Source organism: Cebus imitator, unplaced genomic scaffold, assembly GCF_001604975.1.
Source record: "Cebus imitator isolate Cc_AM_T3 unplaced genomic scaffold, Cebus_imitator-1.0 Scaffold8, whole genome shotgun sequence".
NCBI classification, from domain to species: Eukaryota; Metazoa; Chordata; class Mammalia; order Primates; family Cebidae; genus Cebus; species Cebus imitator.
The window spans coordinates 10,342,710-10,365,537 of record NW_016107323.1 but is presented as its reverse complement, the minus strand read 5'-3'; the positions used below and the strand labels follow the sequence as shown (position 1 = coordinate 10,365,537).

At 52.6% G+C, this 22,828-nt stretch overlaps 1 protein-coding gene across 6 annotated transcripts in view; it reads right to left on the bottom strand.

Moving 5' to 3' along the window:
- TPCN1 (two pore segment channel 1) overlaps nucleotides 1–22,828 on the bottom strand; it is a 76,582-nt gene that overhangs the window by 6,561 nt on the left and 47,193 nt on the right. For all 6 annotated transcript variants that reach the window (XM_017543254.2, XM_017543265.2, XM_017543247.1 and 3 more), the window contains 18 exons: nucleotides 22,265–22,378; nucleotides 21,341–21,471; nucleotides 20,345–20,433; nucleotides 17,371–17,405; nucleotides 16,771–16,829; nucleotides 16,416–16,515; nucleotides 13,391–13,507; nucleotides 13,054–13,178; nucleotides 12,188–12,236; nucleotides 11,641–11,704; nucleotides 10,731–10,775; nucleotides 6,593–6,649; nucleotides 6,457–6,510; nucleotides 5,254–5,326; nucleotides 4,138–4,245; nucleotides 2,649–2,720; nucleotides 2,035–2,124; nucleotides 629–744 (listed from right to left, as the gene is read on the bottom strand). In XM_017543254.2, coding sequence (XP_017398743.1) covers nucleotides 629–744; nucleotides 2,035–2,124; nucleotides 2,649–2,720; nucleotides 4,138–4,245; nucleotides 5,254–5,326; nucleotides 6,457–6,510; nucleotides 6,593–6,649; nucleotides 10,731–10,775; nucleotides 11,641–11,704; nucleotides 12,188–12,236; nucleotides 13,054–13,178; nucleotides 13,391–13,507; nucleotides 16,416–16,515; nucleotides 16,771–16,829; nucleotides 17,371–17,405; nucleotides 20,345–20,433; nucleotides 21,341–21,471; nucleotides 22,265–22,378 — 1,498 coding nt within the window. The remainder of the gene's footprint in view (nucleotides 1–628; nucleotides 745–2,034; nucleotides 2,125–2,648; nucleotides 2,721–4,137; nucleotides 4,246–5,253; nucleotides 5,327–6,456; nucleotides 6,511–6,592; nucleotides 6,650–10,730; nucleotides 10,776–11,640; nucleotides 11,705–12,187; nucleotides 12,237–13,053; nucleotides 13,179–13,390; nucleotides 13,508–16,415; nucleotides 16,516–16,770; nucleotides 16,830–17,370; nucleotides 17,406–20,344; nucleotides 20,434–21,340; nucleotides 21,472–22,264; nucleotides 22,379–22,828) is intronic.

Below are 22,828 nucleotides of genomic sequence, written 5' to 3'. Positions count from 1 at the left end.
AGGGGGTCACCATATGCCCACTTGTGCTGCGAGCTCCAGGAAGGACCAGGCAAGGCCCTTGTGGGGCGCTGGCTCCACCGGGAGCTCTGCCATTGTGGCCTGGCCCCAGGAGGGCACACCTTCTGCCTCGGCAGCCTGTGCACACCAGACCCATCCGGATCTCACTAGGTGCAGATCTGCGGTGTCATGGGGGCACACCCTTTTTCTGGAGAGGCTGCTTGGCTGTGTTCTCCTCTTCATGGGGGTGGGCACAGGGCCGTGTGCAGCCTGAGCTGGGGGGCAGTGCAGCTGCAGCAGCGTTGGTGTGGCTGGGTCCCACCCTGTGAGTGGCACTGTGACGAGGGGAACCCACCCAGCTAAGGCCTACAACTCTTCTCTTCTCCAATACTGAGAAGGTATCAGGGAAAAGAGTGGAAGCGGGCGGCCGAGAGCGCTCCGGGATCCGGCCTGGCCTGCACTGCCAAGGCTGGGCAGACCACGCCCTCCACCTGGGCCAGGGAGGTGCCAGAAAGTGTGCCCCTTGGTGCTGGAGGGAGAGGCCCAGACACTCGCTGTATCACCTCTGGGACCCGTGGTGACAAGGGTGGGGTTTCCAGGGAACGTCCCCCCTGTGATTTTTCCCACTCACCAAAGCTGTTGAGGATGTTGTCGAAATTATTGAGATAGTAGTAGCCCTCCTCCACCACGGTCCTGTTGCCCACGGTGTGGTTGCGCCAGCGGTAGGCATCTGCCACTGTACTCGTGCTGGCCGGAGCACAAGGGAGAAAGGAGGGAGGGTCACAAGGCGATGGGTCACCTCCAGAGAGGACAGAATTCTGAAACAAACCAAGGTCTGGCCCAGGATCCTCCCGTGCTGCCTGCAGCCTGCTTTCCTGCCTAACCCTCTCCACCTCATGCCTGGGCCCTGCTAGGGGAAGGCCTTTGGTCACTCCTGCCTGCTGGGCTTGGTGGGAACCCCAGGCACCTGTCACCTGTCACCTAGCAGTTCTCTGCTGCAGGTGCAGCCTTCTCTCTCACCGCTGCCTACAGGGGACAGAGGAGAGGCAAAGGCCTCCTCTGCACCTGCCCTGTCTAGGATCTGCTCTTGAGTCTGGACACCAGGCCACAGCCCCAGGGAAGGAATTCCCTACTGGGGCTCTCTGATACTTGGCCTGAGCAAGTATTTGAAAAGGTTGGTCCTGTTCGAGAATCGTCTGAACCCGAGGTGGAGGTTGCAGTGAGATTGCGTCATTGCACTCCAGCCTGTTTTGAGGAGCTCATATTTGCCACTTTCCTTCCATCCTTTATGGCTGTTCTGTTAATATGCATGCTAATGTTTATAAAAGTCCAGTGCTTGGGCCACCAGGGAGGCTCCTCCCACACACTCACATCAGACACACAGGTGAAGTCTGGAGCTTGCATTAAGCTCCCTGGTGACTGTGATATGCTCAAAAGTCTGGGACCCACAGCTATAGGCTTCTGGTTCCAGACCAAGCTTGACACTCAAAGCTACCAGTGTCTTTGTAAAACTGTTTCTTTATCAGTGCTTGAGGCCGCAGAGACCAAATGTAAGAGAACTCTGAATTGAGAATGAATGAATGGCGGTGCAGTGATTTCACTATGGCGGCTTAGGAGAAAGGGAGTGCTCATGGGAGATTTCACTCTCTGCTCTCCATCCCTGAGCTCGGTGACCTTCCTGCACATGTCCCTAGAAGACTGGTCTTGGCCCAGGTCCCCAGCCACTCCAGGAGAGAAGTGGGAGGAAGCCATAGGACTTGACCTCGGGACACAGGCTACTTTAGGGGTAGCCTCCGGTGAGCTGATGGTTCCCAATGCTACCTGGGGGGATGGGGAAACACGGACCCCAAGTCCAGGTCCCTCGTGTAGCTCACTACACTCAACTAAGCCCTGAAAGCAAAGCAAGGTGGCTGCTTAGAGAGGAGCAACCCCAAGGACCCCAAGGCCACAAGGACGCCAATTCTGGCCCTGGTCAGCCCTCTGCCCTGGAAATGCAGGCTGCCCGGGGCTAGGTGCCTCTGGCCACCGCCTACTCACTTGCAGCAGTTGGGGAAGAGGATCCCGCAGAAGAACTCCATGCCCACGATGGCGAAGGAGTAGTAAAAGATGAGCAGGGTGAGTCCCAGGCTGTGGGGCGACAGGGGCAGGGTGACGCGAGGCCGGCAGGAGGAAACAACTCCTCCGTAGCCCCGGCCTCTTTGGACCCCAGGGCTGACTGCAGGGCCACGCCCCCGGTCGGTTCACCAGCTGGAAAGTGCCTGTGGGGAAGGGGCCTCGTGGGGCAGCTCTGGGGTGAAAAACAGCTCAAGTCAGGACTCTAGGAACAGATGCCCCTTTCCCAGAGATTCACCCCTTACCTGTGAAGGTAGACTCACAGGTGACCCCTTACCTGTGAATGTAGACACAGGCGGTAAGCGAGTTGACAGCTCCCTGCCCTCCCTACTAAATATGTCAGACAGGTCAGTGGAGAAAATGTTGGTGCCCAGGAGACCTGTGGTGGTCAGGGTTCCCGGCTCCTTGCAGCCCCGTCAGGACCCCGATTCCAGTCCTTTGTGGAACTCCTTTCCCCCAACTGCTACTCGGCTCCCGCACCCACGGGGCACTGCCACACGGCACCTGGACCTGCGGGCCGGGTTGAGGGCTGGCAGTACCTGGCCATCCGGGGCAGAAGCTCGAACATGGTGTCCAGCACATTGCGGTAGCGCTCTTTCAACTTAAACAACCTGAGTGAAGAGGACACCCGTCACCTCCACACACAGGCGCACGCCTCAGCCCCCACCCTCAGAATCCCCTGCCGGCCCTGCCCTCTACACGCCTCAAGGTGAAGACAGGTGAGGACCTCTCCTCCACCTGCGTCTGTTCCCCTGGGCACCACCAGCCCCGAGCTTGGCTCAGATGACTCATGCATGAGGGAAAGGACGATGGCAGCCCTAAGACACAGGCTGGGTGGGGCCCTTCCACAAAAAGGAGCAGGGCCAGGCTGCGTCGCCTTGCAGTAGAGCTGCAGGCTCAGACAGGAGCAAGGCCTTGCTCCTGGGAACGAGGGAGGATAAGCCCATGTTCCCCGGGGAGTTGGGGCAAGGGAGCCCTCCGGCAAAGAAGGGTGGCAGAGGGTGGGAGGGATGTGGATACTCAGGCCCAGCTCCAGGCCACCCCCACATGCCAAGGGGGAGGCTTTTCCTCCACAGATGCCACCACCCCTCCCAGCGCCTATCCTGCGCGTCCCCTCTCCTCCTAGGGAGAGGACAGGGCGACAGAATTGGATGGGGTTGCAGCTGGAGGGTCAAGAAGCAAACCCAGGCTCTGAGTGCACAGGACCTCGGGAGCCCTCATTAGGAAGAGACACCATCAGTCAGGCAGGGTGGCTCACGCCTGTAATCCCAGCACTTTGGGAGGCCGAGGCGGGTAGATGACAAGGTCAGGAGTTTGAGACTAGCCTGGCCAACATAGTGAAACCCTATCTCTACTAAAAATACAAAAATTAGCTGGGTGTGGTGGTGGGCCCCTGTAATCCCAGCTACTCGGGAGGCTGAGGCAGGAGAATCATTTGAACCCAGGAGGCAGAGGTTACAGTGAGATCGTACCATTGCACTCCAGCCTGGGCGACAGGGCAAGACTCCATCTCAAAAAAAAAAAAAAAAAAAAAAAAAAAAAAAAAAAAAAAAAAAAGGAAGAGACACCGTCAGTGGGGCAGGCTCGCCTGGCACTTCATTCGGTGTCCCTGGGAAGTCAGTGGGACTCACACAAGGGTTTTTCTCCACAAGAGGCTGAGCCAGAGAAGCATGATGGGTCCCTGAAAGGCCCTTCCAACCCTCAGACCTGTGGCTCTGTCATCTGTGATTGAGCACATGGGCTCCTGTGGCCAGTGCAATGCCACCTCGGGTGGGGTGAACATGAGTCATGGGCTGGGTTTCTCTGCCCAGAAGCACCTGGTGCGGTGAGGTGAGGGGCACAGGCAGCCTGCACGCCCTCAGCGGTGGGGACGGTGACCCCATGGTGCTTCTGCAGGGGGTGACATCTGTGACTCTGGCTTGTGAGCCTTCTGGCCCATTCTGGGTCACTTCCCAGACCAATCCTGTGGCATTGCCATCCTCCCTCTATTTCTCCATCTCCATCTCCAGCCCTGCCCTGCCCCATCACCTCAGCAGCTGGAGGGGGCGCAGGACCACGATGAAATAGAAGGGCTCCATGTTGAGGGCCAGCGCCAGCAGTCCCAGGAAGGCGAACACCGTCACAGAGAAGTCGAACCTGCGGGAGGGGAGAGGCTGAGCTCCACCCCATGGCCCTGAACCTCCCTGCACCTGCTCCCCTCCCTGGCCCTCTGCACAGCCACCCTCCCACGGAGCCTAGACACAGCAACACCAACAGGCCCTGGCTGGCTGCAGGAAGAACTTCCTGCCACCCCTAGGGTTTCAAGGTAGCCAGGCCCTGTCCCAGCACATGTCTCGAGGGTCAGGCCTCAGCGCTGACCCCTGGGCCAGAAATGCCCAGGAACCCCCTCCAAAGGGCCCTGTGCTGGTCTGACTACAGGGAGGAAAGAAGCCCGGCCTCTGAAGCCCTGGAGACAGGCCTCGTCTTCTGCAGCCCTGGAGACAGGCCTCGTCTTCTGCTCAACAGACATCTGGTTACACACCGTGGACCAGCCTGACCCCAAGGAACTTTTTGAGGAAAGAGAGCAGATTCCCCGAACAGCTTGCCCTGCCCAAGCCAGAGGACCCTCTCTCCTCTCCAGACACGCAGGGCCCACACGTGTGCTGTCGGCTCCTCCCAGCGTGTGTTAACCTGCTCACCCTCACAGCCCAAGACCTCATGAGTGCAGCCTGACTTCACAGGCCGGTTAGCTTTAACAGGGCAGGAAAGTGACCTCCCGCTCTGTGGAACAGGGAGAGGGGTAGGTGAGCCTCATCACTGCTGATCAGGGGAGGCAGGGGAACATTCTTCTTTGCGGGCATTGTGGTTTTTATGGAAGAGAAAAAAGATTAATGACTCAGGAAGAGAAGGCCAGCCTGCGGCACCTCAAGAGGCCATTTCCAGAAGGACAGGCATGGGGGTTGTGAGAGGCTTCAGACAAGGGCCTGATCCTGGAGAGTTTCTGAGCCTCGGGCAGGACTGCTGGAGGGAGACACAGGGCTTGGCCCATCCTCAGACCTTCCCTCCGCAATTCCAGAAACGGCCTGGACATTGGGGTGTGCAGAGAAGGGTCTGTGGCCGTCCTCAGAGTCTCAGCTTTGGGTCAGAAACATGCTGTCCACTCACAGGTTCCATCCGGAGGACAGGTACTCCACAGGGCCCAGGCCGGCGACCTTCAGGAACAGCTCCACTCCATAGACTGCGGACAGAAGGAGCCATCGGCAGCAGCCCCGCCACATCCTCCCCCATGCTCCGTCTCCTCTTTGTGGCTCCTCTGCAGTCTGTAGCCTCCCTGCTGGCCACGTGCCCTCCAGGCTGAGCCCAGGCCTCACTCATGTCCCACTGTGAGAGCAGGTGCTCCAGGAGAGGGCCCAGATGGTGACCAATTGCGCAATCTGCTTAAGAGAAACTGGCCAGGTGTAGTGATTCACGCCTGTCAACCCAGCACATTGGGAGGCCAAGGCAGGAGGATCCCTTGAGCCCAGGAGTTGGAGACCAGCCTGGGCAACAGAGTGAGACCCCATCTCTGCAAAAAAATACAAAAATTAGCAGGTCACGGTGGCTCTGTGTGCCTGTAATCCCAGCTACTTGGGAGGCTGAGGCTACTCGGGATCCCTTGAGCCCAGGAGGTTGAGGCTGCAGTGAGCCATGATCACACCACTGCACTCCAGCCTGGCTGACAGAGAAAGATCCTGCCAAAAAAAAATGAGAGAAAAATCCTCCCTCCCCATCTCCAGACAGGGCCCAGCTAACCATCTGTCCATCCGACAAGTGTGTCCTGACCACCCCCTTCCATCTTGGGCCTTGTACTGGGTACCGGGTATGCAACAGTGACCAGTGCAGGGCAACCCTGGGCAACCATTGCACTCCAGCACAGCGAGGGCCCAGAGCTTATCAACGCAGTGGGAGGAAAGACGCCAACAGGGAATGACAACACTTGACAGAAAGGGCAGGAGAGTCAGGCAGAGGCCAGAGGGAGACACCACCAGGCCCTGGAAACCCCTGTGCACAGCCCAGAGGCAGGCAAGAGCAGCTGGGAGCAGAGGCTGCTGAGGAGGGTGACAGCGTGCAGGCAGGGCTGCGGCGCTGGCAAGCAGCGGGGCTGCAGAGCCGAGTGGTAGGCCACGCACGCCTAGGATCTGGACTCCATCCAGAAGGCAGTGGACAACCACGATAGAGTTTTAAAAAGGGACGAGATGGAATCAGACTAATTACTCCATCTCTTTATAGCTTCCTGTTTTAACGAACCATGAGGCTCTATACTGAATGAAAGTTCTCCCAGGCAGTGTTTAAAACAAGCAGCCCAGCAAAGCCACGTCAGAAACTTACTGGTAAGAAAGACGAGGTAACTCCAGGGCACGTGCTTGGAGAAGAAGTTCCCACCTGTAAGACAGAGAGGTAGCAGCTCATGGGCAAGCCGGGTGTGCCAGCCAGGACATGGCCAGGTCCCAAGGGGGGGGCTCACCTTTCAGCATGAACGTCTCCACGAGGATCCAGACCCCGTTGACTGCCACCACCAAGTCTGAAATACAGAGGCCCGTAAAAGACAGAGAAATAACAGGTGGGCTTAGAAATGTGCAGGTCACAACTGCAGTCCCTGGTTAACTTCCTAGAGCTCTAGGGTTGGGGAGAACAGGGCTGCTCCACACACCCATTTGATAGGGAACATCCTTCTGCTCAGTGCTCTTACCGAGGGAGCTAAATCAACCAGTGTTTTCACCTAGAAACTGCTACGAATTTCTAAAAACACTCCATCACTATATAAAGACCAGTTATAACATAGGGATTATCCCAAATTGGTGTAAAAGATGAACAGTGTATAAGGCATTCAAGTATTGAAACCATTTGTTTTCCCCTAGAGACATTTTTTTTTAGATGGAGTTTTTTGCTCTTGTTGCCCAGGCTGGAGTGCAATGGTCCGATCTTGGCTCACTAAAACCTCCGCCTCCTGGTTCAAGTGATTATCCTGCTTCAGCCTCCAGAGTAGCTGGGGTTACAGGTGCGCACCACCATGCCTGACTAATTTTTTATATTTTTAGTAGGATAGGGTTTCATTATGTTGGTCAGGCTGGTCTTGAACTCCTGACCTCAGGTGATCCACCTGCCTCAGCCTCCCAAAGTGCTGGGATTACAGGCATGAGCCACCGCACCTGGCCTCCTCTAGAGACTTCTAATTTTAAAATAATTGCATGAACTCTTTAGCAAAACTGCATATGCATTTGGCCATCTGCCTAGCAATCTCACTTCTCAGAAACCATTCCAATGATGCACTAGCAAAAATAGAAGTTGTATCTGAAAGCTATAGACCACAGCACTATTTGTGATAGCAAAACACTGGTAACAATCTCAATGACACATCAACAGGGGACTGGTTGAACAGACTATGATACATTCATAAAGTGGCATGCTGTAACCATAAAGAAGAATCGGGCTGGGTACAGTGGCTCACACCTGTAATAACAGCACTTTGGAAGGCTGACGCAGGCGGACTGCTTGAGCCCAGGGGTTTGAAACCGGCCTGGGCAACACAGGGAGACCATGTCTCTACAAAAAAATAACTAGCCAGGTGTGGTAGTGCACACCTGTGGACCCAGCTACTCGGGAGGCTGAGGTGAGAGGACCGTTTGAGCCCAGGAGGCCAAGGTTGCAGTGAGCTATGCTTGTGCCACTGCACTCCAGCTCGGGTGACAGAGCAAGAACTGAGAGAAAAAAGAAAAGAAATGAGGTACAATTTCCACATATTACTTTTTTTTTTTTTTGAAACGGGATTTTACTGTAACCCAGGCTGAAGTGCAATGGGGCGTAATCTTGGCTCACTGCAACCTCCACCTCCTGGGTTCAAGCAGTCCTCCCACCTTGGCCTCCTGAGTAGCTAGGCACACAGGTGCACACCACCATGCCTGCTAATTTTGGTGTTTTTTTGTAGAGATGAGGTTTGCTACATTGCCCAGGCTGGTTTTGAACCCCTGGGCTCAAGCAATCCGCCTGCCTCTGTCTTCCAAAGCCCTGGAATTACAGGCGTAAGCCACCATGTCCAGCCTCATTTCTACATATTACTATGAATTGGTCTCCAGGGCATATTGTTAACTGCAAAAAGCCAGGTGGCAAAAAAAGCGCATAAAATATGCTATTGTGAAAGACAGAGATATTGATATGTATCCAACTTATAGGTTTTAAATCATGGAAGGATAAGCCATGAATAAAAGTTATCCACTGTAGGAAGCGATGGGATATAAACTAAATTTCCTTGAATGTACTTTTTTTGGTAGATCCGACTTGGAACCCGTATAACTATTTTACATAAATTTTTTTCCTTTTTCTTCAGATGAAGTCTCACTGTGTTACCCAGGCTGGAGTGCAGGGGCACCATCACAACTCAGTGCAACCTCTGTCTCTCAGAATCAAGTGATCCTCCCGCTTCAGCCTCCCGAGTAGCTGGGACCACAGGCACACATGGCTAATTTTTTCTATTTTTGGTAGAGATGGGGTTTCACCATGTTGCTCAGGCTGGTCTCAAACTCCTGACCTCAAGTGATCCGCCAACCTCAGCCTCCCAAAGTGCTGGGATTACAGGCATGAGCCACCGTGCCCAGCCCTAATTTACATAATTATGAAACAAAATTTGGGTTTTTTTCTTTGAGATGGGGTCTCACTCTGTTGCCCAGGCTGGAGTGCAGTGGTGCAATCATGGCTCACTACAGCCTCAACCTCCCCAGGCTCAGGTTCTTTTTGTATTTTTGGTAGAGACAGGGGTATCACTATGTTCCCAAGGCTGTTCTCGAGCTCTTGGGCTCAACTGATCCACCAGCCTTGGCCTCCTGAAGTGCTGGGATTTTTAGGTCTGAACCACCACACCTGACCATAAAACAAAATTAAATGCCAAAAGCAATCCCCCCAAAATAACAAATAATATGGCATAAAGAATTCCAAATCTGTATCCAGTCAGTGACATGTCCACATGGAGAGGAACTATTCCAGGTGACCTTAAAACACAACGCCAGGCACAGTGGCTCACACCTATAATCCCAGCATTTTAGGAGGCCAAGGTAGGAAAACCACTTGAGGCCAGGAGTTCGAGACCAGCCTGGGCAACGTGAGGATATCCCATCTCTACAAAAATAAAACAATGAGCTGGGTGTGGTGGCGGGCACCTGTGGTCCCTGCTACTCGGAAGGCTGCAGTAGGAGGTTGGAGTGAGCCTGGGAGGTCGAGGCTGCAGTGAACCATGACTGTGCCAAATTGCGGTGCCAGACTAAGTCCTTGTCTAAAGAAAAAATCCACAGTAATCTCAATGTACATCCCTGGACTGAGGTTTCTAGTAATTATATCATTGGGATTGCATTGCGATTATTATTCCGGGACTGTGACATAAAGCAATGAATAACTCTGCCAGTGTAGTTGGGAACCTGGATATTTATTTTTTATGTTTGTTGGTGTCCGATTGTCTTCAAAGATAACCTGGATTTTAAGACTGCGAATCTAGGCTGAGCGTGGTGGCTCAGGCCTGTAATCCCAGCACATGGGGAGGCCAAGGCAGGTGGATCACTTCAGGTCAGGAGTTCGAGACCAGCCCGGCCAACATGGTGAAATCACATCTCTAATGAAAATACAAAAAGAGCCAGGCGTGGTGGCATGCACCTGTAACCCCAGCTACTCAGGAGGCTGAGACAGGAGAATCACTTAGAACCTGGGAGGCAGAGGTTACAGTGAGATGAGATTGCACCAGCATGGGCAACAGAATGAGACTCTGTCTCCAAAACAAAAAAAAAAAGATTGAGAATCTAGATGTGTAAGACTGATGAAATCGGAAATCAGTCTTACACATCTAGACTCTCAATCTTCAAATCCCTGTAGACCTGAATGTGAAGTATCAGCATGAACTCACAACAGTTTATCTTTAAAAAAGAAACAATGACCAACCCAAGCAATGGGCACCCAGCACCTCAAATTGTGTCTTTAACACCATTTCCCACTAAAAGGAACCAGAGTTCCTTGGAAAGACCGAATTGGATCAAGCCTCTAGGTTAGTGCTGTCCAAGGGAATTTTCTGTGACAATAAAGTTTCTTATCTGCACCATCCAACAGGTAGTTATTAGCCATTTGTGGCTATTAAGCACTTGAAATGTGACTGTTAAGCTGAATTTTTCACTTTAATTAGCTTAAGTGTAAATAGCCACATGTGGCCAGTAGCTTCCACACTGCACAGCATGGCTCTAGATATAACTACCAAGTTCCAGGAAAAGGCAACAGAGGAACACACAAAACACAAATCCTGCTTCCTCACCTAAATATTGCATGAAGAGAGGAAGAAGAACCTACAGATTAAAACAAACTCAAGAGATATATGAAACAATCAACTCTGTGGTTCTGGAATTTGCTTCCAAAAAATCCAGGTCTAGAGAGGGGATGATGAGCTGGAGTGAGGGTACAGATGGGTGATGGGCATGGGCACGCAGGGGGCAATGTTCTCTCCACTTTCATACAAGCTGAGAATTCCCCACAGTAAAAAGTCAAACACAGGACTCTAGGACCAATCTCTTGCCCCTTCCACTTCTAGAACAGCAGGGGGAAAGTGGCCTAGAGCGGAGATATTTCACACTTACACATGAAATACTGGAAGGCCTTGGACTTCACAAGGATATTAATGCCTATTTGAAGAAAAGACATGTTAAAATGTAAATTTACGCACGTGTTCCCCCTACCGAATCCTTTATTATTATCATCTCCTTCCGGGCAAGTGCAGCCACCTACCACCTTCTTCATGCATGTAGGTAAGCATGGTCTTTAGCCCAGAGGTGAAAGAAGGAGGGTCCTGCTCAAAGAGTGGTACCCACACTTCTGCTCAGACCCCCGGACAAGACTGCACTGACTATAGCTGCTCTGGGGAGAGCCTGAGCAACCTGGAACTGAGGGCAGGACAAAGCTTTGCTGACCACTGCTGAAACAGGCATGCAATTAAGGGGTAATTGTCAGGTACATAATATGAGCCCCCAATTTCAAATTTTCAAACTTTACACTACACAAGCATTATTCAAGGGGTCATGCAAAGTAAGTATACATCCTGCCATAAGAGGAGGGTAAAAATACTGGATCAAAAGGCAGGTTACAGAACAGAATACATAATGTCACCCTATTGTTTTAAAAATGCACAGAAAAACGGCACAGAGGGAAACACATCAGAGAATTAACCGTGGTTATCTCTGGGTGCAAATTTCTATTTACTTCTAATTATCTGACTTCCAAGTTTCTTCAATGAATATCTTTGCTTTTGTATGAAAAAAGAAAAATTCCCCAAATGTCTTGGTTGGGTTAAGCTACCCATTTCTCTCCTAATCTGCTTCCTACCACATTAATCTCCCTGCTGTCTCTTCACACAGACATTCACACATACACACACACACACACACACACACACACACACACACACCCCCTCTGAACCTGCTCCTCAGATGCTCATCTGTGGTCTCTGCAAACCTCTAGCTGCAAGCACCTGCTACATTCAAGCCCACTTGCCTTTGAAGATGAGGAGCGCCGTTCTGGGAAGCTCATCAAACCAGTGCTCTCTGTTTTTCTTGGCCTGGCAGAAAACAGGACCAGGAGGGAGGGTGTCAGGGCCAGGGACCAGAGCCCAGCCCTGGAGCCAGGATGCTGGCTTCCTTTCCTGTTCACCCTGCTAAACTGGGGAACAACATTAGCCTTCAGGGATCTGCATGAGAGCACAGCCAGCCAGTGTGTACCGAGTGTTTACAATGTGCCATGCAGAGGCATTATTTTCGTATAACCCGGAAAATAGCTCTGTCGGTAGGGATTATCATTACGCCTCTTCCCAGGTAAGACAAGACTCAGAAAGGCTTATTAACGAGATTTGGTGACACTGCATCACAAATGTAAGGGCGGATATGGGGGCTGGGGGCCACCTGTGATCCCTGAAGTGTACCATACAAGCTGAGGGCTGAGCTGCTCTAGCAGGGAGAGCGCTGGACCTCGGGGTGCCCCTGCTCACTGCTCCACTTGGGGACCTGTCTGTCCACTCCTTCTACGGTCTCAGAGGAGCACTTACCTTCCACTTCAAAGCAGCAACTTCATAGATATCATAAAAGTCCTTTAGGCTGCCATATGAAAAATAAAAAGGGACAAAAAACTCAGAATGCAGTTCCCCTGAGCTTCGGTTCTCTCACCTGCCTGCCTATGGACACCTTTACAGGGCGGGGGTAGGAGGGAGGGAGAGAACACCGTGTGAGTCCCAGCACCGCAGTGCCAGGGATCCTTTACCTGCAGGCGTTTGGATCTCCTCTGACCTTGAGGCACTACACATACATAATCCACTCAGTCTACACCGACTGCACTAACTGCAGACAGCGTCAGTGCCTGGAGAGGCAGCTGCTGGAGCACTAGGATTCTTAGGAGGACAGAAACTTCGCCTTTTAGCAGGGACCTTCATGCAACACCTGGGGCTGCAAGTGCAGCTCAAACAGGGCTTGTTCTCCGCCCACAGCACGCTGCTGTGGACAGGGCTTGGCCATCAACTGCCTGGAAGTCCAGTCCTGTCCCTGGAGATCTCGGCTCAGCCAGCAATGTGTGGGAGATGGGGGAAGTGTATTCACCCTTCTCTGTTCACTGGCTCACATGGGACTATCCTACCCCATTGGGGTTCGAGGGCCAGCAGCTCGGCCAGTCCACTTCATGAGCCAATACACTCCTTTTTTCTTAAGTCAGTTTGAATGGGATTTGTGTTGGATTTTTGTTACTTGCAAAAGGAATCCTGATGAACCCAGTCTGCCAGTCTACATGGATAAACCCATCTCTGTGGAGGAAACTGACAAGCCTTTAGGCTTGCTCACCTCCAGGGCCTTCCCATGCCCCAGTTCCCCCTAGACATGAATGCCTTGTCTGGCCATCCTGCCCCCACCAGGCATCTGCTCTTACCTGAGCAGGGGTGTGTTGTTCTGATTCAGGGCCTTGAAGGTAAGATAGCGCTCCCTGGCACTCATCCGTGGCTTGTAGAAGCGCATGAGGCCTTCAAACTGCCTGTAGGAGATGCCGGTGGGCCTCTGGGGGAGAGGGAAGGGCAGTGTGGAACCCAGACCACTCCCCTTCCCTTGGGGCACCCCCTCCAGATCCACTCCAGCTCTGCTTATTCTCCCAAGGGCAGGGCTCCTGGTTTCTAAAGTCGCTGGCCTGGCCATCCGGCCATGCTTAGGGGGTGCTCTGGGCAAGTAGAGGAGGACAGGGCCCAAGCCCCTCCCCGGCCCATGACTCCTACCCTCTGGCTGATGAGCAGGCGGTAGGCATGCTGGATGGCGGTTCGCTTGTGCAGCAGCAAAGACTTGAACTTGCGTTTCTCGATGTCATTGAAGGTGTCGAACACCACAGCCAAAAGCTGTGGGAGAGAAGCACAGAGCCCTGGCTCAGGACCTTGAGTGGTTGTGGCAGAGGGTGCAGCGGGGTATGGGTTCATCATCTAGGCAGAACTCTCATCCAGTCACTCCAGAGAGGCCCGGGAGAGACCCTCTCGCCTGTGCCTCAAGATGTAGGAAGTCGATCTCCCAAGTCTCAACAGAGGAAGGCCCTTTGTTCCGCTTGCAAATTTCCCTCTTCAGATAGATGAAGGCATTGTTAATCTCTCCCAGGTCCCCTCCACTTTCCCACACTCCCTTCCCCAGTTCCAGCTATGGTTTGTCCCAGGCTGGGCAGGGGCAAGCCAGGGGAGGAGAGAGTAGCAAGAGGGACGCATCTGGGTTCTGAGCCCAGTCTGACTCCCGCCAGTGGCAGGGGGAGGCTGCCCGCCCACTGCCCTCCTGACCTCCGAGCCAGAAGGACCCTTCCTTCCCATGCCCCTTTGTTACTTCTCCTTGTGCATCACTGCGTCATGTGTGGCCCAGAAAAAAGGGAGATGAGAGTCTCTGCACGCAAGGAAATAACGTTCTAGAGTTGGCTGAGCCCAAAGTTAGCTTATCAGAGGGGGATGGAAGGAGGGGGAAGGACTTGAAAGAATCCTTTTTAGAAACATTTTCTTCGTCTTTTAAACATGTTTTAAGAAAAACTCTCTGGTCCTTTCCCTCAAACTGGACCCCCATTTTTTCCCTGTGGATCAAAGATCAGCACGCTTTTTCCATAAAATGTTCGGCAGCAACTATTTTAGGCTCCCAAATGATTTCTGCTGCAATTACTAACCTGTGGTCATATCATGAGATCAGCCACAGATGATGCATACACAAATGGACATGACTGTGTCCCAATAAAACTTTATTTACAAACCCAGGCTGTGGGCCAAATTAGGCCAGCAGGCCATACTTTGTTGACTGTTGCCCTAAATTTTCACAGCTCTAAATATATTATAAATTAAATCAAATACAAAGAGGTATTCAACATATTTCTTTTTGGTTTTGAGGAATTAAAAAAAGAAAATATTTTCTCCTTTTTAAGACTTAAATTTTGGCCAAGCACAGTGGCTCACGCCTGTAATCCCAGAACTTTGGGAGGCCGAGATGGGTGGATCACCCGAGGTCAGGAGTTCGAGACCAGCCTGACCAACATCGCAAAGCCCTGTCTCTACCAAAAATACAAAAATTAACCAGACATGGTGGCGTGTGCCTATAATCTCAGCCACTTGGGAGGCTAAGGGAGGAGAATCACTTGAACCTGGGAGGTGGAGGTTGTAGTGAGTCAAGATTGCGCCACTGCACTCCAGCCTGGATGATAGAGCGAGACTCTGTCTCAAGAAAAAAAAAAAACTTGAATTTTTAGACTTCACAGGTGTACCTGGAGAAGATGATTTTCATTTCTATACTGGGCCTGCCTGTGGTGACTGGTGTGAGAATGCTCTGCGGAAGCATAATAATAAACACAAGACTTGATCGGAAGCCTCTCCTCGATAGCCCTGCCATGGATGTGTGGTCTTGGCACCGGCCTAACAGCCTGGTGTCGGATGTGATCTGTGACAGCAGGGACATTCCTGGTGGCTGTCCACGCCTCCACAAATACCCTCCAAGTTCCCTGAGCACAGGAGCTTTACATTCTCCTTCACAGAATGTGTTCTATACTGGATTTTCTGATTATTCCTCATAAACGGGGTAGAAATATACACGACATTTCTGGCACATGAGTGCAACTGAACAGAGTGGTTAGGGACAGGGCTCTGTAACCAGCCTGGCCCGGCCACTCCAAGCTACACAGCCGTGGGCAAATCACACTGTCACTCTGACCCTCAGTCTCTTCATCTGAACATTGAGAACCATACTCACTACCTTCAGGGTTCTGTTTACTTATTACATTATTTCATCCTCATATGTAAAACATTTTGCATAGTGCCGAGTGCCTAGCTAAGGCTTACAGAGTGCCAGCTTTTATAGTTATTATAATACAGTTAGCCTTCCATATCTGTGGGTTCTGCATCCGTGGATTCAACGAAATGCGAATCAAAAACATTCCAAAAACAAAAGGAAGGTTGCATCTGTACTGAACATGTACAGCTTTTTCTTGCCATTATCCCCTAAACAATATAGTATAACTGTGTTTTGTTTGTTTTTGATATGGAGTCTTGCTCTGTCGCCCAGGCTGGAGTGCAATGGCAGGATCTCGGCTCATTGCAACCTCCACCTCCTGGGTTCATGCTCTTCTGCCTCAGCCTCCCAAGTAGCTGGGATTACAGGTGCCCACCACGAATGCCCAGCTAATCTTTGTATTTTTAGTTGAGACAGGGTTTCACTATGTTGGTCAGGCTGGTCTCGAACTCCTGACCTCAAATGATCCACCCACTTCGGCCTCCCAAAGTGCTGGGATTATAGGTGTGAGCCACTGCACCCAGCCCAGTATAAAACTACACAGGTTAAACATTGTATTCAATGTTATAGGTAATGTAGGATGATTTAAAATATACGAGAGGATGAATATGCACAGGTTATCTGCAAATACTATGCCATTTTAAATAAGGGACTTAAGCATCTGTGGATTTTTGTACCTATAGAGGGTCCTGCAAACAATCTCCATGGACACTCAACTGTCTTTGTCTGCTATAAGAATGGGAAGGTCCCCAGGGTCACCTGGGCTTAACATCTAGCCCTGTCAGCAGCAGCAGCACTGCCCCAGTGAGGACGTCACCCCCAGCAACTGGATGAACTCCTGAAGTCCTGACAGGGCATTCCCCACAACACTGTACCTGACTGTGAACCTAGGACTTCCTGCCCCAACGTTCTGCCCTGGGAAGTGGAAGGCAGTCCCCACTTCTCCACTCCCATGGTGCCCAGTGCTTCGTGGGCAGGGGCAGGCTGCTCCAGCATAGTACTCACCAGGTTCATGATGAAGTACAGCTCGATGGAGAGGTACACGATGAAGAAGACGCAGGACCAGGGGTTCCGGGAGTAGGAGGGCATCATCACATCTGGGAAACTGTATTTGTAGAGGTTGATCCAGCGGGCTGTGTCTGCCTATCTCCATCCTCTCGGAGAACATGAGGCCTTCCCGGCCTCCAACCCCAGTTCTCCTACTATCATCCCTGGGCTCCGCGCTCAGCAGGCCAACTCTGTCTCCCAACAGCACCACAGCACCTGCCCTTGCTGGGATGTGGAACAGACTTTGCGGAAAAGAGGAGGAGACCCCAGGGTGGCAGCAGGGGGCCAAAGGCAAGGCAGAGCCTGCACTTACTTGGCTGTGGTCAGAAGGACAAACAGACTGACGATGCTGTTCTCCAGGGTGCTGAAGTACTGCAAGGAAAGAGGGGGCAGAGGAGAGGTTGGGGCCAGCCAGAGCACATGGCCACCAGGAACAAGCTGTGATAGGCCACCTGGTGCGCCCTGCCACGCCCGCTCTTGCATCTCTCAAGGAATTCCCGAGGGAGGCAGAGGAAAAAGCAAACATGCAGTGCAGAGGCCTCCCGCTTCCTGCACCTGATGCTCTGGCAGAAGCAGACTACTGGCCTGGGGGGACCTTTTTTTCCAGGGAGTCACATGTCTGGGTCATTCGCCCGGTTCTCCCCCACTGCTCCTCTGCCAAAATGTTCCAATGGTCCAAACCTGATCCTGGCAGCACCCCTTTCAAGAACAGAAATGGGGACCCCCAGCTCTCAAAGAAGGAAGTGGTCAAGTCTGAGTGTTGGGAACTCCCAGGTGGAGTGCACACACAAGCTATGATGAGAAACCAGGCAGGGCCCCCTTCCCCATATGGCTACAGTGTCACACCGGCCACCCAATCTGAGCAAAAAGCCCTACATAAAAGAAGAGACAGACAAATGTGCTGATTACTTACAGGGTCTGAAGGGTTAGAGGAGAACAGGTAGAAACCTAGAAGCAGGTGGAAACACAGATAAACAAAAAGATTAGAGCAGAGGTCCCAAAACTGGGGTGTCAAAAGGACCAGAAAAATACATGCACATGAATGCAGCGGGTCAGGAAGAGCAGCAGGGACTGCTGGGGACTGCAGCACGCCGAGAACATGTGCTCCATCCAAAAGGAGCAGGGACTGCTGGGGACCGCAGCACCCGAGGATACGTGCTCCGCCCAAAGGGAGCAGGGACTGCTGGGGACCACAGCACCTCGAGAACATGTGCTCCGTCCGAAAGGAGCAGGGAGTGCTGGGGACCACAGCACCCCGAGAACATGTGCTCCGTCTCAAGGGAGCAGGGACTGCTGGGGACCGCAGCACCCCGAGAACATGTGCTCCGTCCGAAGGGAGCAGGGACTGCTGGGGACCACAGCACCCCGAGAACATGTGCTCTATCCAAAGAGAGCGAGGGCTGCTGGCACCAGACACTTGCCACCACACAGTAATGTGCTGGGCACTATCGGCTCTGTTCTTTCAAAAGGCTGGAAGTCTGTGTTTTTGTGTAAAATCTAATTTTAAAATGCTGGCTCAAAGTTTTCAGACCAAACAAAACCCATCTGTAGGCTGGATCTGGAACCCAGGCTGCTATTTTGCAATGTTAGGTTCTGAGAACATGACGGCTAAGTGAAATTCCAAAGGGATCCGCTGCTCCCCTGCCACCAGGGTCCCAGGGTAGGAATACCATTCACTTCTCCCTCCTGGAATGGATCACTCCCTGAGTCCCTGAACTCCTGAGTGGGAAAAGGGAGAAACTGCCCTCAGGGGAAATCAGCCCCCACTCCTGGAGTGGGGGCTGAAACGAATGAAATTCTACCAAGAGTCGGGTGGTGGGTGGGAGGAAGTGAGAGCCGTGACTCAGGACAGGGCAGTCACGAGGCCAGGAAGGGCTGGCCCCGGCTCTAGCCTCAGTCAGGACTCTTTGGTTCCACTGTCTTCACCATCTGCAGAAACTTGGTGAAAGGACCTTGGCTTTCCCAGCCGAGTGCCGTGACCTCCGATCTACGCCCTGTGACTCTGTGTGGCTGTCACAGTCAGCCCCATCTGAAACACCAAGCCCTCCTGAGTGAGCAGCCTGTCACCCTACTGTACCCAGTGAAGCTGAAGCGCGTGCTGTCTTTCAGGGCCCAGGCAAGCGTCTTCGAGAAACTGTCAAGCGTGAGCACCAGGAAACACACAGGAGTGCTCACTGCAGTGGGATTTGGGATAAGAGAAACGTCCAACAGAGAGCAGGCAAACAAGCTTTGGCATACTTGCTCCGCTCCAGTGAAAATGAATAAACGGCATCTACATGTACCAACATTTCAAAAACACAGTGCTGAGCGAAAGAGCAATGTGTAGAAGAGGACATCCATATTATATAACCACTTAGAGACGTCGTTTAAGTATGCAAAGAAAGCAGTATCATTTCTTGGTTGCTTGGGGAAATGTAAATATGAAGTAAAGTAGAAAGACGTGCCTGGGAACAATAAGCTTAGGATAGGGGGTGCCTTTGGGGAAAGCCGGAATCACCATCACTAAAGGTTACAAACGTGCCTTCCATTTTATTTTTAATACTTCATTTCCTAAGCTGGATGGGGGTCCATGGGTGTTCATGTTATTATTATTTATTATTTATTTTTGAGACAGAGTCTTGCTCTGTTGCCCAGGCTGGAATGCAGTGGCGCTGTCACAACTCCCTGCAACATCTGTCTCTCCATGCTCAGGCGATCCTCCTGCCTCACCTCCTGAGTAGGAGGCACTACAGGTGCACACCACCATGCCTAGCTAATTTCCGCACTTTTTTTTAGAGATGGGGTTTCCTTGTCTTGCCCAGGCTGGTCTTGAACTCCTGGACTCAAGCAATCTGCCTGCCTCAGCTTCCCAAGGTGCTGGGATAATCAGCATGGGCCACCGTGCCTGGCCTACTTTTAAAACCTTTCTGAATTTCTAAAACTGCCTGCTCTGGTCTGAATGTTTGTGTCCCCTGTCCCCAATTCCTACACTGAAATCCTAGTCCCCAAGGTGACGGCGTCAGGAGGTGAGGCCTGTGGGAGGTGAAGAGGTCATGAGTGTGAAGTCCTCCCGAATGGGATTAGTGCCCATATAAAATAGGCACCAGAGGCCAGGCGCAGTGGCTCATGCCTGTAATCCCAACACTTTGTGAGGTCGAGGCAGGCAGATCACTTGAGGTCAGGAGTTCGAGGGCAGCCTGGTCAATATGGTGAAACGCTGTCTTTACTAAAAATACAAAAATTAGCTTGGCATGGTAGTGGGTGCCTATAATCCCAGCTACTTGAGAAGCTGAAGCAGGAGATTAGCTTGAACCCGGGACAAAGAGGCCCAGAGAGCTGCCTTCCACCTTCCACCACGTGAGGCCGTAGCCAGAAGGTGCCATCTATGGACCAGGAAACAGGCCCTCACCAGACACCCACAGCTGGCCCTTGATCTTGGTCTTCCAGATCTCACAGCCTCCAGAATGGGCAGAAATCAACTTCTGTTGTTTATAAGCCACCCAGTCTATGGCATTTTGTTACAGCAGTCACACTGTCAACATAATTTTTCTTTTTTTTTTCCGGACAGTCTCACTCTGTCAACCAGGCTGGAGTGCAATGGCACGATCTCAGCTCACTGCAACCTCCGCCTCCCAGGTTCAAGTGATTCTCCTGCCTCAGCCTCCCAAGTAGCTGGGATTACAGGTGCGTGCTATCACGTCCAGCTAATTTTTATATTTTTGTAGAGACTGGATTTCACTGTGTTAGCCAGGCTGGTCTCAAACTAATGACCTAGGTGATCTGCCCACCTTGGCCTCCCAAACTGCTGGGATTACAGGTGTGAGCCACTGTGCCCAGCCCAAAATAATTTTTCATCCACCGTGAACTTGCTTTTCAAGTGTGCCTGGGCCCGGGAAGTGGGAACTCACCAAGGATGGCGAAGATGATCATGAAGAACAGCAGCAGCAGGAGGATGTCCATGAAGGGCGGCAGGGACTGGAAGATCTGCCGCAGGTTGCTGTGGAGACAGATGGGCCGGCTCAGGGGAGGCGCCCGCTGGGGTGGGCCGTCTGGGACTCCTTGTCGAGATGGGAACCTAGTGCTTCTGACTCAAAATACTAAACCGTGTCGCACCCTGGTATGACATTGTGCTTCGTTTTTTTCAGCAAGTGGCTCGAGACCCCCACTCAGTGGGTGACAGGGAAGAACTGGGGCAGATGTAGCACATAGCCACCTCTACCTGGTGACAGCCCAAGGAGGCGAGTGCCCTGCAGGGGGGAAGGGAACAGCAGAAGGCCAATGACATGGCCTTGGGCACAAAGGTCAGTTTCCAAGAGCAGGATGTGGAAGGCATGAAGACACTTCAAGGCCCTAGGGTTAGCCCTGGGACACTGAGTGTGTTTCAGTCCCGGGCCTGTTTCAAGGACACTGAGTCCTGTTTCTAGCTTTGAGGATGGGCACAGAGAATGAATTGCAAGCCCACTCTCAGCAACAGTAGCCCAGCCAAGGAATTTTCCAGACTGAGTCTTCCAAAATAAATTTTAGTCGGGGCTTGGTCCGGTTTGAGTTCAGTCCTACAGCCTCAGTGGAGGTGGCAGGAGAGCCTGCTTGTGTCACGTGGACGCTGCTGAGCTGCCTGCATTTGGGTAGATAGCACGCTTAGAGTGAGGAAGCAGCTCTGGAAGGCTACGGATAAGATGGGAAAGAGCCCTGGACCCAGAGGCGGCAAGCCTACACTGCGGCAGGAATACCGCCTTCCCTGCGTGTGGGTGGGATGGCAGAGGGAGGCTGAGTGTGCCGGTACTCCATCAGCACGCAGGGTCCACCTCATCACTAACTGACTCACAGTCTCCTGCCCCACCAGCCCAGAGGTCAGACCACGCCAGGATAGCGACTGTCTTCCCAGCTTCCCACCCAGTCCTTACCGCCGGACGCCGCCGCAATACCGACAGTCCACCAGGAAGATGCAGCGCAGTGCCCGGGTCACCCGCACATGGGACGTCTGCCGTACCAACACCACGATGGCCTCGACAAACTGCACCACCAGCACTGAGGTCTGCGGGCGGCAGGCATGGAGCACCGTCAGCCCACCCACCATCCTGCTTACCTGGAACAGGGAGCTGGAGAGGCAGCGCCTACTCTGGCCTCAAGTGGCTTTCCCTCTCTCCAGTCCTCTCTCACACTTCCTGCACACATCAGGCAGCCCCAGGAGAGGAAAACTCCAGCTGCTGGCCAGATGTGTGGTACCAGGAGAATGAGATGAAGGGGACGGCCCCAAGCAGCTTGACTGCTGGTATCCACTGGGGAGGCAAAACCGCCACTCTGCCAGCCCCTCCATCAGCCGTCCCCACTCGCACCAGGGATCGGGCCTGCAGCTCCTCTCCATCTCTGCTTACTTGGCTACACTCTTCCAGAGCAGCACACACGCTCCACACTCTACAAAGTGCCACCCCGACATGCTCCTACTCACGCCACTTTCTGCGGCACAGAGAGAAGACACACAACACTAGGGAAGGTGAGCCCAGGGGCAGGGGGCAGACAAAGCTGGGTGTGTACCCCGCATCTCTGGATAAATGTAAAACAGAGAGAGCAGCACCTGTCTCTCCAAGGTGACTGCACCAGTGCCTGGCACGTACAAAACACTCCATCACATTAGCTACTGCTGGCATCACCAAGGCATCCGGGGCACTGGCAAGGCTGAGGGCATGGCCAGGACAGGGACCCTAAGGTCACACCTCTGAGCATGGACTGGGTCCATGGTGGATTCTGAATTGTGCCAAAGAGACAGGTTTGAAGGTGACATGGGAGAAAAGGCTGCAAGGAGAGGGACAGAGGGACGGACACATCACCTTGACCATGGTCCGTTTATGCCGGATGAAGGTGTGCAGGCCCAGCCAGCGTAACTTCATGCAGAGTTCAAACACTACCACCATCAGGGCGAACAGTTCCAGGGTGGCGTGGACCTGAGACCAAAGGGTGTGGGGATGCGTCATGGCCAGCCCACAGCCACTCCTTTTTGCCCGACCCTCCCAGGACCTGGGAGTGCCCAGGACATCCTCCCAACACACATCAGGGTTACAAAACCTGGCCCTGCATGCTGAAAGGCACAGCCTTGGTCACAGGGCTTTCCCCAGAACAACTCAACAAAAACTCAGTATCTGTGAAACTGACATGCTGGTGCAAACAGTGAAAAATTAGGAAGGAGCCTGAAGTTCAAAAGTGCATGCCACCATGCCAAGTTAAGTTTAAAACAAATTAGCTGGGCATGGTGGCATGCACCTGTAATCCCAGCTACTTGGGAGGCTGAGGCAGGAGAATCATTTGCGCCCAGGAGGCAGAGGTTGCAGTGAGCCGAGATCATGCCACTGCACTCCAGCCTGGGTGACAGAGGGAGACTAAGTCTCAAAGAAAAA